The 16,757-nt window shown below is 35.6% G+C and overlaps 1 protein-coding gene across 3 annotated transcripts in view; it reads left to right on the top strand.

The window, feature by feature from the left end:
* The window catches only part of SAMHD1 (SAM and HD domain containing deoxynucleoside triphosphate triphosphohydrolase 1), a 65,288-nt gene that overhangs the window by 26,613 nt on the left and 21,918 nt on the right, over positions 1–16,757 (top strand). For 2 of the 3 annotated variants that reach the window (XM_082430188.1, XM_082430189.1), the window contains exons 5-11: positions 2,161–2,276; positions 4,056–4,126; positions 8,324–8,482; positions 10,075–10,175; positions 10,347–10,455; positions 11,278–11,369; positions 12,749–12,864. In XM_082430188.1, coding sequence (XP_082286314.1) covers positions 2,161–2,276; positions 4,056–4,126; positions 8,324–8,482; positions 10,075–10,175; positions 10,347–10,455; positions 11,278–11,369; positions 12,749–12,864 — 764 coding nt within the window. The remainder of the gene's footprint in view (positions 1–2,160; positions 2,277–4,055; positions 4,127–8,323; positions 8,483–10,074; positions 10,176–10,346; positions 10,456–11,277; positions 11,370–12,748; positions 12,865–16,757) is intronic. The other variant, XM_082430190.1, reaches the window with a different exon arrangement.

Consider the following 16,757-nt stretch of genomic DNA (forward strand, 5'->3'; position numbering starts at 1 on the left):
CTCATTACAAACAGCTGTTTTATTTTTACCTATAAAAAAACAAATTAGATGGTAGTATATATAAAACGGCTAACCTAAGAACTCCCTTAGTTTATTTATTTATCATTTTTTAGCATTTTTAGTTTTTTTTCTTAACTTTTAAAAAATTTGAATATTTTATTTTCCCCCAGCTTTATCGTTATATAATTGACACTTAACATTGTGTATGTTTAAGGTGTACAACATGATTTGATACTTTTTTTTTTGTCATAAGTTGTGGATTTAATTGCATTAATTTAAATGTTACCTTTTGTTGTAAATTCACCACATATTCCATTAAGAATAGAAACCATATTATCTAGTTCAACAATGCTATATATAAAATAGATACCCAACAAGGACCTACTGTATAGCACAGGGAACTATACTCAGTATTTTGTTTTTTGTTTTTTTATCTCTTCTTGATTTTGTGGACTTAACATAGGTGTTGAATTTATCTTGACACTGACTTTTTTTTTGAATTTTATTTTATTTATTTTTTTATACAGCAGGTCTTTATTAGTCATCAATTTTATACACTTCAGTGTATACATGTCAACCCCAAATGCCCAATTCATCACACCACCACCCCCACCCCACCCCCGCCACTTTCCCCCCTTGGTGACCGTAAGTTTGTTCTCTACATCTGTGTCTCAATTTCTGCCCTGCAAACCGGTTCATCTGTACCATTTTTCTAGGTTCCACATATATGTGTTAGCATACGGTATTTGTTTTTCTCTTTCTGACTTACTTCACTCTGTATGACAGTCTCTAGATCCATCCCCGTCTCTACAAATGACCCAATTTCAGAACTCCCTTAGTTTAAAAAAGACAAAAATAAACCAGTTTGGGAAGCCTTATTTGTAGTCTCTAGGGTTACCCTCAATGGGCCTTACAGATGCTAATAAAAACATTAGGTTAATTAATGTTAATTGGGTTGGTTAATAGGGAAAAAAAGCTGAGGGGAAAGTTAAGAGACTTCTTCCCAAGAAGGTGGAAATTTTAAAGGGACTTGTCCCAGCAGGATAAAAATCTTTAGATGGTTATTAAGAAATTGGATAAATAAAATGGATGGTAATGAGATTAAAACAAAGGTTTTTATACAACACTATGTAAGGTTGGATGGGCCAAGGGGACATCTTATTGGTCCCCAACATTAAGGGCCCCGAGGAAGTCCATTCTATTTACCCCAGTTTAATACACACACACACGCACACACACACAAACACACACACATATTTAAAAGGCTGGAAGAAAATTACACTGAGATACGTGATCAACAGTTGAACAATTGTTTGGGGCAACAGGCCAATTAATCAAGTTAAAGATTTTCTAAAAAGACCTGTGTCCCTTGGCTCAACCCCTCCCTGGAGACCCCAGAGCCTTTATACAAAAATAGATAAAATAGCCAGAGAATAAAAAGGAAACTTTCTAGGACTCCTTGTAAGACCACAGCTTGTTGATGGGGTCCTAATGGAGGCTAAAGTTAAAGGTGTAAGAGTTGATTGAATTTGAGATGACAGTTTGTAAAAGTAGGTATATTTAAGTGGGCTTAATATAAGATGTTTATATCTCTTTTGCCTCACTATATTGTGTGTAGTCATTATGTCTCACTGAGGAATGCTTCCCCTGCCTGGTATTATAAGACAGGGTATGTAAATCTGCCCCTCAGAAAATATTAATTTAAATATACAAAAAACAAAAAACCCAGTAAGGTTACCTGAACCCACACAATATAATGTAAAACTAGGGGCTAATATTCAGAAGCTAATAATAATCAAATTAAAGAAAATGTAGTTGGGCAAATCAATCTTTTAAAATCATTTAGGCAGCAGAGCAGTTCTTTGGGGAATTAAAAGCAACTGTCTTTGTCTTGCAAATCTCTACAAATCAGAAATGTAATACAGCCCACAATGACCTGAGACTGAGCCTAATTAGCTAGCTCAATCAGGTAGACTCTGAAACAAAAAGGGAAAAAGAGGGCTTTTTACACTCAAACTGCTGGGAAGGCTCCTTCACCCAAAGTCTAATTCACAGCCTCCTTAAGGATTTATCAAGGACAAATACAAATCTTAACAGTCGCTCATCTTTCAAACAGAAGAGTAACTCTTTCATTTTTGTTTTGTTTTTTCCGCTCTGCAGCGTAGGGTATCTAGCAGGACGCCTAGTTCGTGAACTGAGTGAAAAACAACCAGAGCTGCAGATAAGTGAACGAGATATGCTCTGTGTTCAGATCGCTGGTCTTTGTCATGATCTCGGTAAGCAGTTCAAAGAGCCAGAGTTCTAATGTAAAACCACATGGTACCTCTCTTTGAAATTAAAAAATCCAACTAACTAGGAGAATAGGAAAGTTGTGTTTTAATTCTTCAGTTAACATTAAATGTGCCATTGCTTCTTTCTAGAATGGTTCATAAGCCCAAAGCATTGCTATTTTTTTTTTGTAGTCTTTCAGTGAATTTCCCATGTTAAACATCTTTGTTGCAGGTTATATGAAAGGACTTTCTGATAGTGATTTTTTTCTGACTACTGTGTGTTGGATGATGTGAATTTGATTTTTCCTTTATCTTGGTCGAAATAAAATTGCCGTTTTCCTTTAGATAATTTGTCAAATCTATTCTTCTCACACCTAGAATACATAATCTGCTCTAACAGATTAACAACAGATTTAGAGAACTCCTTTTCTTCCCTGGCTCATGTGAGGTCTTGGGCCACTTAAATCCAAGTAGAAGAATATCATCCCTTTCCATGGTCAAAGAAAGAGAAAAAGGACTGTTCTCTTTTATCACAGGAGTTTTTTCCCCTATCCTTGTAATTTATTCCTACCTGTTGGAGGATCCTAAGAGTTTGCGTGTGCCCTCAGTGCAGGGAAAGGGAGGTTTCAGTAGCCAGATACTTAAAGGCATAGGGCACTCTCTTCATCATGTCCCCTTGGAGATTTCAGTAGGACCAGTATCAGCCCTAGATCACAAATTTAACAGATTTTTGGTATTTTGAGAGGGAATCATTGGGAAACTTCTGCCAGTTCCTAGGAGTCTGAGCTCTGTAGTAACAAGCCTTTGTGTACAGACTGCAACATGCAAAAAGGCCCAGGGCTGGTCCAGGTAGGCTCCCTGTCCCATCTGTCAGGGAAGAGGGTAGGGGATTTGTTCCAGGACCCCCTGCGGGTACAAAAAAAAAAAAACCCAAAAATCCTGAATGCTCAAGCCCCTTATATAAAATTTGCATATAACCCACACACATCCTCCCATGTACTTTAAATCAATTCTAGATTACTTATAATACCAATACAATGTAAACTATATGTAAATAGTTGCCAGCAAGCTTGGCAAATTCAAGTTTTGCTTTTTGGAACTTTCTGGAATTTTTTTTTCTGAATATTTTTTTGTCCGAGGTTGATTGAATCTGCGGATGCAGAGGGCCAACTGTAACTCCTTCAGAAATTCTGATAATTCCAGAGTTGTGCCTCAGCAAAGTTTCATATTACTGGATGTTGTGGAATGTTAAGATCACTTACGAATAAGATAAAGTAGTGATCTCCACTTTTGATTGCCCATATCATCAGTAAAAACCCAAGATAAACCCTGATATGTGTATATTTATTATAAAGTAAATTATGTACATTATAAAATTTACATAAAAATAGATGTTTTTAAAGGTTGAGAGTAATAAAGTTCTAACATTTTCTTCCTAACCCTAGTGGATTTTCTTAAAACTACTGTTCTAACACTAACAATATATAATCTGAAGAAGCCAAAAGTTTTTGTCATTAACATTCCTTTAGTTACACAAAACTGTCCTTTCATCAGATTTATGTAAACTCTGGTGACTCAGAGACCCCTCAATGGAGAGCTTACTTTCCTGTATTGTTCTGCTTCCTGTTCTCTTGTTTTGGAAAATAGGAAGGAAGGATTTGTTCCTTTTTGTGATGTATTTATAGATTATTAATTTCTATTGATATTCAAGTTTTAACTAAAAAGATTTACTTTTTACCAATTTACAAACATTTTTCTTGTTCTAAGGCTGCTTTTGTTTTTAAGGTCATGGGCCATTTTCTCATATGTTCGATGGAAGATTTATTCCACTTGCTCGCCCAGATGTGAAATGGACGGTATGTATTCACATATTTAATAGTCAATAAAATAAAGACTAGGCAGTGACTGCTGTGTTAAAGTATTCTTCCTTTTACAGTTTTTCAGAGTGTTTATATATAATGCTTTCTTTTGATCCTCACAGTAATCTCTAAGGAGGAAATCATTATCTCCATTTTTGTAAGTATAAAGGAACTTGAAACTCATAGAGGTGTATTGATGCACCAAAAATCACAAAGTTGTTAAATGATAAAGCCAGCACTAGAAAACCAGGTTTCCTAGCTGCTAATTTAATGCTCTTTCTACTCTATCATACTAGTATAAAATAAAAAATAAAAGGCTGACTCTGGCTTTGACTCATTTTGTATGACCATGAAGTAACTAATACCAGCTAAGTTCATTTTATACTTACAGATTTGTAGGTGACTGACCCGTATTTTTGGAATCAATTTTTGAGAAGTAAAGTTAGGTCAACTCCTATTTTTGGCCACACTATATTTGGAGTAGAAAAAGGTATTAATACATATTGAACACTTCTTACATGTCAACCACTATTTTTTCTCTCTCTCTTTAAAGGTAATTCATATACAATATGTTGTACAGATCTTAAGTGTACAGTTCAGTGAGTTTTGACAAATGTATACATCCATGTAGCCACTACCCAAGTTGAGATATAGAATATTTTCATCTTCCTGGAAAATTCCTTTGTGACCCTTTTCAGTCAGTTCCTACATCTCCCTCCCACCATCACCTTCTGATTTTTATAAACAGATTAGTTTTGCCTGTCTTAGAATTGATAAGAGTAGAATCCTATAATAGGTACTCTTTTGTATCTTGCTCTTATTCACTCAACATAATGATTTTGAGATTCGTTGGTGTTGGTGTGTCATGCATCAGTTGTCGGTCCCTGCTCATTGCTGAGGTAGTATTCCATTGTATGAATAAGTTACGATTTGTTTATTTTTTCTCCTTTTGTAGAATTTGGGTTGTTTTCAGTGTTTTGGCTGTTACGAATAAGGATGCTATGCATGTTACTGTACACGATTTTTATGGAAAATGTTTTCATTTGTCTTAGGTTCATTTCTCCTTACCTAGGAGTAGAATTGCTGGGTCATCAAGTAGATGGATACTTAACTTTATAAAGCAACTACCAGACATTTCCCATTTTACACTCTGCCAGCAATATGAGAGTGCCTGTTGTTCCATAGCCTCACCAACATTTCATTTTTTAAATTATTCTTTCTAATGAGTGTGAAATGGTTTCTTTAGGATTTTTTTTTTTTTTGATATCTTCTGTGGTATGTTGAGTACCATTTCCTGTACTTCGTCATTGGTAAATCATCTTTTGTGAAGAGTTTTTCCATTTACCCATTTAAAAAATTTGAATGTTTGCCTTTTAGTTATCAATTTGAGTAATTATATATATAGTCAGATACATGTATTGTGAATATAGTCCCCGTCCCCACCCCAGTCTCTGACTTACCAATTCATTTCTTTAATGAAGGTGGCTTTTGAGAAACAGAAATTTTAAATTTTGATGAAGTATTCTGGTTCTTCAACCTGGTAAGATGGATAGTTTCTCTCCAGTTCTGCAGCCTTAGGGCCTCCCTCAGGCTAAAAGCCATAAAAGAACTGGAATATTGCCCACTGCCTTCCTCTTCCAAGTGTTTATTTCCCTCTAACATCTGCCTGCTTTTGGTCGTAATCCAATACCTTCAGGAAGTTGTCCAGAGTTAATAGTTGTTTTCAACAAGGTCGATTTAAATAGGATCTACTCAGCCATTCCCAAGTCTTTTTCTTTAAATATTTTGCCTTTAACGTGTAAGTCCTTACCTCATGGGAATTTATTTCTCTGCATATGTGTGGTAGAAATCTTGAGTTCTTTTTTAATATGGATAATTGTTTATTGAATTTCCCCAATGATCTGCAGTCAAACGCTCTACCACTGTCCCCACTGATTCTGTGATACCAACCCCAACATTTTTTTAACTTTCCGTAATGATGAATCTTTCTGGATTCTGTTCCATTCCACACTTTTCATAATTGTTACTTCTTTATAATAAGTCTTGATAGCTGGTAGGACAGCTGTTTCTTTTATTAGGTATCTTTGGCCTTTTGCTCTTCTATTATAAATGTTGTAATTTTCTCCATAAAGGTTTTATACATCTTTTATTATATTTACTTCTAAGTTGCTTATAATTTTAGTTATTATTGTCTGTGCTATCTTTGTGGAACTTGAATTTTTCTGTATGTATAAGTTTTTTTCTGAACTATTTGAAAGTATGTTGTAGGCATGCCCCTTTATTCCTAAAGCTTCAGTGGGTATTTCCTAAAAACAAGAACATTCTCTTACATAACCTCAGTACATTTATTAAAATCAGGAAATTATTATTGATACAGTACTATTATCTAATTTACAGACCTTCTATCAAATTTCAACAACTGTCCATATAGAAAAGGGGAAAGAAAACCATTTTTGGTCCTGATTCATCATACATTACCCTTAGTTGCCATTTCTCTTTAGTTTCTTTTTTTTTTTTTTTTTTTTTTAAGTTATTTATTTATTTATTTATGGCTGTGTTGGGTCTTCGTTTCTGTGCGAGGGCCTTCTCTAGTTGTGGCAAGCGGGGGCCACTCTTCATCGCGGTGTGCGGGCCTCTCACTATTGCGACCTCTCTTGTTGCGGAGCACAGGCTCCAGACGCGCAGGCTCAGTAGTTGTGGCTCACGGGCCTAGTTGCTCCGCGACATGTGGGATCTTCCCAGACCAGGGCTCGAACCCGTGTTCCCTGCATTGGCAGGCAGATTCTCAACCACTGCGCCACCAGGGAAGCCCCTCTTTAGTTTCTTTTGATCTGCAACAATTCTTCCGTCTTTATCTCTCATGACCTTGTCATTTTTTGAAGTATACAGGTAGATTATTTTGTGGATTGCCCCTCACTTTGAGTTTCGGTTTTCGGTTTCCTCATACTGTCAGACTATCTGTTTTTGGCAGAATGCCACGTTGTGACCTTAGTGTATCCCATCAGAGGCACATAAGGTCTTTTTAAGCCATTACTGGTAATATTAACTTCAATCACCTGATTAAGGCAATGGCTGCCAAATTTCATAAACTTACTGTTTTTCCTCTGTGTAATTAATATGTATCTTGATTCAATTAAAAAATAGATATAGGACCATTCAGGGTTTTGTTTTCATGTTTCTTGAGTTTGTTTTTGCTAAGACCTGTGATAGGGCAGATGTCTCCCTCCAGGGGGCCATTTGATCTTTATAATGATTATAAATGAGCAAGCAGAGACAGATGAGTAAAATGAGTCTAATTTGAGATTCCAGCCCAGATCTTGACTTCAGGGCTCTGAGACATTTTTGTTTTTACTGGCAAGTTTGGAATTACCCCTTTTTATCAGTAGATGGAAATGCTAACAGAACTTGTATCTTCACAAATTCCAAAGCTGATGAAACAATACAACTAAATTTTATAGTGATATTCATTAAAATGGTATTCTATTGGGAATTCCCTGGCGGTCCAGTGGTTAGGACTCAGCTCTTTCACTGCTGGGGCCTGGGTTCAATCCCTGGTCCGGGAACTAAGATTCTGCACGTGGTACATCTCAGAAAAAAAAAAAAAAGCTATTTCTATCTTTATGATCTGGTAATATTCAGTTGTACTGTACAATACTTATGTATTATAAATGATTATATCTCATTAAATATATTTATGTAATAATGATGAACCTGGTTTGTAAAGGTTTATAGACTGGTAAAATACAGACAGTTTTTTTTTTCCAGTCCCATCTGGTATTTATTTATTTATTTGGCTGCATTGGGTCTTCGTTGCAGCATGTGGGATCTTTCATTGCAGTGCACGGGCTCTTCGTTGCAGCTCGCGGGCTCTCCAGTTGTGGCACGCAGGCTCTAGAGCGTGCGGGCTTAGTTGCCCCACAGCATGTGGGATCTTAGTTCTTTGACCGCAGATAGAACCTCCATCCCCTGCACTGGAAGGAGGATTCTTAACCACTGGACTACCAGGAGAGTCCCAATATAGACAAATTTGACAGATTTTTTAAAATATCTGTAAGATTGTAGTTGAAAACTTGATAATTAACATGCATTAGAACCTTATCTCTGAATTACTTGGAGCCAAGAGTAATTTAAATAATCAGGGATCTCTGATGGACTAGAGTCTACAACAGACCATACTGTGCTGACTTTTCCCAGCATGAACAGGGCTCGGTTATGATGTTTGAGCACCTAGTTAATTCTAACGGACTCAGAGATGTCATGGAACACTATGGTCTCATCCCTGAAGAAGATATTTGGTTTATCAAGGAACAAATTACAGGACCACCTGAATCACCCATCAAAGATTCTTCGAAGGTAAGTTTGTGTACAACTTAATTTGAACTGACTGGTTCCTTTCATCTAGTCTCTCTGCTTGATTCCTTCAGATCTATTTGAAGAGGTGACATTTGGCTATTTTAGAGAGACTAAATGATAAAATATGTGATACATTTCTACTGTTTAATGTAAAAAATAAAAGACTTATATAGTTCTTCCAGCTCTTAACTGAGTTCTTCAGAAGTTATCCCCCAAATTAAAATGAATATGTATGCAGTATTTTATATAGAAGCCTAAAGTAACTTAGTTTGGAAAATGTAAAATATGTGTCTTGTTTATTCATTAAAATTAGCATATTTGAAATATTTAGATATGTGAAGACCTAGAAAAAAGTTGAATTAGGAAAAACTGATGAACTCATAAAAGTGCTAACAAAAGATCAAGATGAAAAAAAACAATTAATTACATGGGACTGAGTGAACTGATGAGGATGAGTATAATTTTTGTGACTTTCTGTCTGAATTAAAAAAAAAAAAAAATCCCACAAGGACTCAGAGGCAAAGAATATACAAATCAATTTTCACGGCAAAGTAAAGGAGCTGTTACAGTGGAGGATTACTGGACTGAATGTCAATATTATGACATAGTATGAGTGTGTTTCATGTTTGGTAATGGCAATCGTTGCTTTTGTTGTGGTCATCCATGTACAATGCTTGGTGTCAGGCTATTTATCTCTTGTAAAAATAAAATACAGTGTGTGTGTGTGGAAAAAAAAAAAAAAAAAAAAAAGAACCTCGGTCATATATTAACAAATAATAGAATGTTGTAGTAGTTCAAAAAAAAAAAAAAAAAAGTTGAATTAGTTCAGAGGGAAATATGTTTTGTTTCCTTTTGATCTTTTTTCTTTTTATTTTACTTAGAAAAAAGAATTTCCCTTTGTGGTTTTTAAAGTTTTTTTCCTTAAAATATACAAAGCTACTTGTAAGGCATAAGATAAAGAGGTGGATTTTATAGCAAATATCCTATTTCCAAAAAACAGAGCTCCTGGGAATTCCCTGGCAGTCCAGTGGTTAGGACTGTGACGCTTTCACTGCTGAGGGCCCGGGTTCTGTCCCTGGTTGGGGAACTAGGATCCCACAGGCCACACAGCGCCGCCAAAAAAAACCCAAACAGACAGAAAACAGAGTTCCAAAAATTCTTTGAATGGTGCATATCATTTAGACTAGATGTGTGGCTACTTTGAAAGACAATACTATTTTCATGCCTGAATTTAAGCATTAGAATATAAGGAACATTCTTACTAGTTCATAATTAGATCTTATATTTTTAAAAAAATTTTAAACGAAGAAAACAAGAAAGCTTGTTGGTTATGGGAAGTGTAATAGAGTTAGGATCCTTCCGAAGGCACAAGGTTTAGTATTAACAGGGTATCACACTTTAGCATTTCTTTTCCCTTTTCTACTAATTTAGGAATTAAATGGAAGAAGGAATGAATAGAACCTTCTCACTTACCTAACCTTCCCGTTCAAATATCTGTTTATACTTTTCAGAGTAATACAGTTGCTTTGCTTTGCTTACAAATAGATTTGGCTCCTATCCTAAAACTTTCAGTGGGTTTTCTTGTCTTCCAGTGGCTGTATAAAGGACGTCCTAAAGAAAAAAGCTTCCTTTATGAGATAGTGGCCAATAAAAGAAATGGCATTGATGTGGACAAATGGGATTATTTTGCCAGGTATGCACTGAACACTTCAGAAAAGTTGGTTAAAATCCTTATATACTTTAAATATATACAATTTTTATTTAAATAAACAAAATTAAATTCTTGTATAAATTTAGTGTTGATATTTAAGGTACAGTTTCCTTTGTTGAAATATTTCATTTCTCTGCTTTGGAATCTTTCTAGGGACTGCCATCATCTTGGAATTCAAAATAATTTTGATTACAAGCGCTTTATTAAGTTTGCCCGTGTCTGTGAGGTAGATGATAGGAAGCACATTTGTACTAGAGAAAAGGTAAGCTATGTCAGAGAACAACGAGGAAGGTATAGTTCCTAGTGTGAAATCTAGAAATAACCTTTAACTAATTTGGAAAAATCACTACCTGGTAAATTGTCAATCTCTTTACTTCATGCTTAGCATTTGGAAGTATCTTAAGGCTCTTTTCACTTCTACTGCATTGTTAAATAATAATAAAATTACGATAGACATTTTTTGAATGTTGTTCTAGGCACTGTTGTAAGTGCTTTAGAGGGATTAACTCAATCCTCATCCACCCTATGGAATAGATACTGTTATTATCCCATTTAACAGATGAGCAAGTTGAAGCACAGAGAAGACATACAATTAATGGCAGAACTGGAATTTCAATCCAGGAAGTTTGGCTTGAGTATTATCCTTAATCACTATATTACGTGTTTCATGGTAGTTAAAATCCTAAAATCATTAGGTCCCCTGCTAGGTTAGAATCATGTAACTAAAGAATATTACAGTATTATACTATAGAAGGTCTTTCTTTTGAGAATGAAGACTATAAGAATAATAATACCTAATTTCTAGAGGTATTGGGAAATTTAAAGAATATATTTAAGATGCCTAAAACAGAATGTGTCACTGAGTTAAAACACTCAGTAGATTTTGGTTTACTAAGAACAAAAGTTGCAAATTAGTAGTTTTATGAATCTGCCTTGCTCTTTCTTAGTGGGCTCAGGGGTTTTAATGAAGTAGCCCCTGTGCCTAGTCTTCTTTTATGCCACCATCCCTTTTCCTTGACTTATATACTTGTCTGCTAACAAGGGAACCTAATCTGATCCTACATTGTTCCACATTCTTCTGCAGGAGGTTGGAAACCTGTATGACATGTTCCACACACGCAACTCTTTGCATCGCAGAGCTTATCAACACAAAGTTGGCAACATCATTGATACAATGTAAGAAATTCGATTGTTATTTCCCTATAAAATTTTCCATGATGCTTTGCTGGAGTATCATACTTGGGTCAAGTTGAGATTTCTAGGTAAATTCAAGTGAATTTTAAGTGAACAAACCTAAAATGGTTCCCTTAAACAAATAAAACAAAAACTAGCATAAAGTGAACTTCGTTAGAGGTGAGGAGGAAAGTGGGTAAAGAGGATAGATTCAAGCAGAAGATGGGGTTTAGGCTAGGCAGGAAGGAGGCCACGCTGGGATGGCTTAGACCTCTGCACAGGTAGTCGCTTAGGTACCAGATATTAGTCATGGAGGTGAGAGGTGGGACATGGATATTTGATATTCTGAAATTAATGACAAAAATGAATTTTAAAGATTAAGATTAATGTCTCTCCTTACCCTGTCAATTATCAAAATTAGTAGCAAATAGTAAAACCTACAGGAATTTCACCTCTTCTCCCCGATCCAGTCAGAACCAAAGCAGAAAAGTACAGCCAGGTCTCTGTGTGACTCAAAGACCCCATGAGGAATTACCAAAAGTTGGGTGTGAGTCAAGTTAATTCCATGTCTCTAAAATAGTTTTAAATTGATTTATTTTAAGCCTTTCATGTTCATGTTTAACATTTGTGTTGAGAAAATTTACCTTCTTTTCTACTTTATTCCTCATCTTTTCTCATGAGCACACTAGTTAGAATTCTTCTATTTGTATGGTTGTCACTTTGGTAAGAGATTTTGTTGTTTTCTTTGTTTTTAATGTGGAGAATCAGAGAGATGTAGGTACAAAGCCTGGTACCGCTTCTTCCTAACTTGATTAAATGAAAATTCCTTAATTTCTACATCTGTAAAATTGAGGCTGATTACACCTATCTTATAGTTGGAAAGATTAAATAAGATGATGTATTTAAAGCTCTGTTATAATGCCTGGAACACAGTAAATGTAGTAGTTCACAAATCACCATGGATTTATTTAGCATGATTGAGAAGCAGTTGTGTTTTTTTTCTGGCTTTTTTAAAAATTATAAGTTGCAGGTGTACAATATAGTGATTCACAACTTTTAAAGGTTGTATTCCATTTATAGCTATTATAAAATATTAGCTGTATTCCTCATTGTACAGTATATCCTTGTAGCTTATTTTATACCTAATAGTTTATACCTCTTAATCCCCTACCCCTATATTGCCCCTCCCCACTTCCCTCTCCCCACTGATAACCACTAGTTTGTTCTCTATATCTGTAAGTCTGAGAAGCAGTTGTCTTTAGAACATTGTGTCTCAAGATTTTATTTCCCTAAAGTAGAAAGATTTCCTTAACTTTAAGCAAGGCATAAAGCAAATATTCAAATTTTCTCATAAACATAAATGTTTATAAAATGATCTTTAGGATTACAGATGCCTTCCTCAAAGCAGACCCTTACATAGAGATAACGGGTTCTGAAGGAAAAAAGTATCACATTTCTACAGCAATTGATGACATGGAAGCCTTCACTAAGCTGACAGGTAAGGACTAGAAGGTAACATAGGTGGTCCATCTCAGATAAAGTATAAGCTTTCCCTGGATTGCAGATGAGTTATTTTCCAAACATTCCAATGTATTTAGCTTCTAAAGTGATTGTATACTATTGGATTTGAGTTTTATCTCTGCTTTGTACTAACAGGGTAACCTTGATAAAGTCATTTAACCTCTCTGAACCTTAGTTTCCTCATCTAAAATGGGAGTAATGACACCTAGCATATAGTTTTGTTGTGATGCTTCTATGAGGCATATAGCACCTAGAATAGTACTTGGCACATAAGTACTCAATATTAATTATTATTTAACTTATAATACAGCTGGACTAATACCATACCAGTATCAAAAAGCTGACTTGCCTTTTTTTTTTTTTTTTTTGACTTGCCCTTTTAACATGATCTTTGTTGCAAAACACAGGATGTGAGAAACATTTCCCCTCACGTCAGCAGAAACAAACTCTGCGGCTTAGGGTGTGAAGGAAGAGAGGTGAGGGGTTGCAGCTGATTCTTTAATGTGGGAGAGTGTAGACTGAGAAATAAAGATCAGTAGAGCAAAAGAGGTAAACCAAAAAGCGTGTACCAGTCAGAGTTCTTAGTTGCAAATCCTAAAACTGTCTCTGCTTAACTAAAAACAACATGACAGAATCAGTGGAAAGGCTGGAGGTTCTGAACCAAGCAAGAACAACAGAAACTGAGTGGCCTCAGACACAACCAAGATCAACTTCCTGCTCCATCTCTGCTAGATTTTATTTTATATGCATATAATATAGAGAGTCCCCATTACACTTGTAAATTTTTAGTCATTTTCCAATCATAGATAAACCAAAGATTAGAAGTGAAATGGTGATTCCCTGTATCAAATGTCTGTGTACACTGAGAACACTGTACATCAGTACTTACAGTTTATAATGTGATAAGTGAGTTTGCTTTTTGCTTGTTAATTAATCTGGGTTGGATTGATGACAAAGTTACTTATAGGGGATAATGTATCTAAATTGTTTCTGTGTTTTGTTTTAATAACATCATAGCAGGTATACTAGTCTCCCATTGTTGTGTGGATAGGAATGGAGGAAGAGATTATAAGACAATGTGAGCAAGCTGTGGATATTTATTTATTTATTTATTTATTTTAACATCTTTATTGGAGTATAATTGCTTTACAGTGGTGTGTTAGTTTCTTCTGTATAACAAAGTGAATCAGCTATACATATACATATGTCCCCATATCTCCTCCCTCTTGCATCTCCCTCCCACCCTCCCTATCCCACCCCTCTAGGTGGTCACAAAGCACCAAGCTGATCTCCCTGTGCTATGTGGCTGCTTCCCACTAGCTATCTATTTTACATTTGGTAGTGTATATAAGTCCATGCCACTCTCTCACTTTGTCCCAGCTTACCCTTCCCCCTCCCTGTGTCCTCAAGTCCATTCTCTATGTCTGCGTCTTTATTCCTGTCCTGCCCCTAGGTTCTTCAGAACCTTTTTTTTTTTTTTTTTAAGATCCCATATATATGTGTTAGCATATAGTATTTGTTTTTCTCTTTCTGACTTACTTCACTCTGTATGACAGACTCTCGGTCCATCCACCTCACTACAAATAACTCAATTTTGTTTCTTTGACGGCTGAGTGATATTCCATTGTATATATGCGCCATATCTTCTTTATCCATTCATCTGTCAATGGACACATAGTTTGCTTCCGTGTCCTGGCTATGGTAAATAGAGCTGCAGTGAACATTGTGGTACATGACTCTTTTTGAATTATGGTTTTCTCAGGGTATATGCCCAGTAGTGGGATTGCTGGGTCATATGGTAGTTCTATTTTTAGTTTTTTAGGAACCTCCATACTGTTCTCCATAGTGGCTGTATCAATTTACGTTCCCACCAACAGTGCAAGAGGGTTCCCTTTTCTCCACACCCTCTCCAGCATTTATTGTTTGTAGATTTTTTGATGATGACCATTCTGACTGGTGTGAGGTGATACCTCATTGTAGTTTTGATTTACATGTCTCTAATGATTAGTGATGTTGAGCGTCATTTCATGTGTTTGTTGACAATCTGTATATCTTCTTTGGAGAAATGTCTATTTAGGTCTTCTGCCCATTTTTGGATTGGGTTGTTTGTTTTTTTAATATTGAGCTGCATGAGCTGTTTATATATTTTGGAGATTAATCCTTTGTCCATTGATTCGTTTGCTAATATCTTCTCCCATTCTGAGGGTTGTCTTTTCGTCTTGTTTATAGTTTCCTTTGCTATGCAAAAGCTTTTAAGTTTCATTAGGTCCCATTTGTTTATTTTTGCTTTTATTTCCATTACTCTGGGAGGTGGGTCAGAAAGGATCTTGCTGTGATTTATATCATGGAGTGTTCTGCCTATGTTTTCCTCTAAGAGTTTTATAGTGTCTGGCCTTACATTTAGGTCTTTAATCCATTTTGAGTTTATTTTTGTGTATGGTGTTAAGGAGTGTTCTAATTTCATTCTTTTACATGTAGCTGTCCAGTTTTCCCAGCACCACTTATTGAAGAGGCTGTCTTTTCTCCATTGTATGTTCTTGCCTCCTTTATCAAAGATAAGGTGACCATATGTGCGTGGGTTTATCTCTGGGCTTTCTATCCTGTTACATTGATCTATATTTCTGTTTTTGTGCCAATACCATACTGTCTTCATTACTGTAGCTTTGTAGTATAGTCTGAAGTCAGGGAGCCTGATTCCTCCAGCTCCGGTTTTCTTTCTCAGGATTGCTTTGGCTATTCGGGGTCTTTTGTGTTTCCATATGAATTGTGAAATTTTTTGTTCTAGTTCTGTGAAAAATGCCATTGGTAGTTTGATAGGGATTGCATTGAATCTGTAGATTGCTTTGGGTAGTATAGTCATTTTCACAGTGTTGATTCTTCCAGTCCAAGAACATGGTATGTTTCTTCATCCGTTTGTATCCTCTTTGATTTCTTTCATCAGTGTCTTATAGTTTTCTGCATACAGTTCTTATGTCTCCTTAGGTAGGTTTATTCCTAGGTATTTTATTCTTTTTGTTGCAGTGGTAAATGGGAGCGTTTCCTTAATTTCTCTTTCAGATTTTTCATCATTAGTGTATAGGAATGCAAGAGATTTCTGTGCATTAATTTTGTATCCTGCTACTTTACCAAATTCATTGATTTGCTCTAGTAGTTTTCTGGTAGCATCTTTAGGATTCTCTATGTATACTATCATGTCATCTGCAAACAGTGACAGTTTTAGTTCTTCTTTTCCAATTTGGATTCCTTTTATTTCTTCTTCTTCTCTGATTGCTGTGGCTAAAACTTCCAAAACTATGTTGAATAATGGTGAGAGTGGGCAACCTTGTCTTGTTCCTGATCTTAGTGAAAATGGTTTCAGTTTTTCACCATTGAGAATGATGTTGGCTGTGGGTTTGTCATATATGACCTTTATTATGTTGAGGTAAGTTCCCTTTATGCCTACTCTCTGGAGGGTTTTTATCATAAGTGTTGAATTTTGTCTAAAGCTTTTTCTGCATCTATTGAGATGATCATATGGTTTTTCTCCTTCAATTTGTTAATATGGTTTATCACATTGATTGATTTGCATATATTGAAGAATCCTTGCATTCCTGGGATAAACCCCACTTGATCATGGTGTATGATCCTTTTAATGTGCTGTTGGATTCTGTTTGCTAGTATTTTGTTGAGAATTTTTTCATCTATGTTCATCAGTGATATTGGCCTGTAGTTTTCTTTTTTTGTGACATCTTTGTCTGGTTTTGGTATCAGGCTGACAGTGGCCTTGTAGAATGAGTTTGGGAGTGTTCCTCCCTCTGCAATATTTTGGAAGAGTTTGAGAAGTATGGGTGTTAGCTCTTCTCTAAATGTTTGATAGAATTTGCCTGTGAA

Source organism: Balaenoptera physalus (genome assembly GCF_965194825.1).
Source record: "Balaenoptera physalus genome assembly, chromosome: 16".
Taxonomy (NCBI): domain Eukaryota; kingdom Metazoa; phylum Chordata; class Mammalia; order Artiodactyla; family Balaenopteridae; genus Balaenoptera; species Balaenoptera physalus.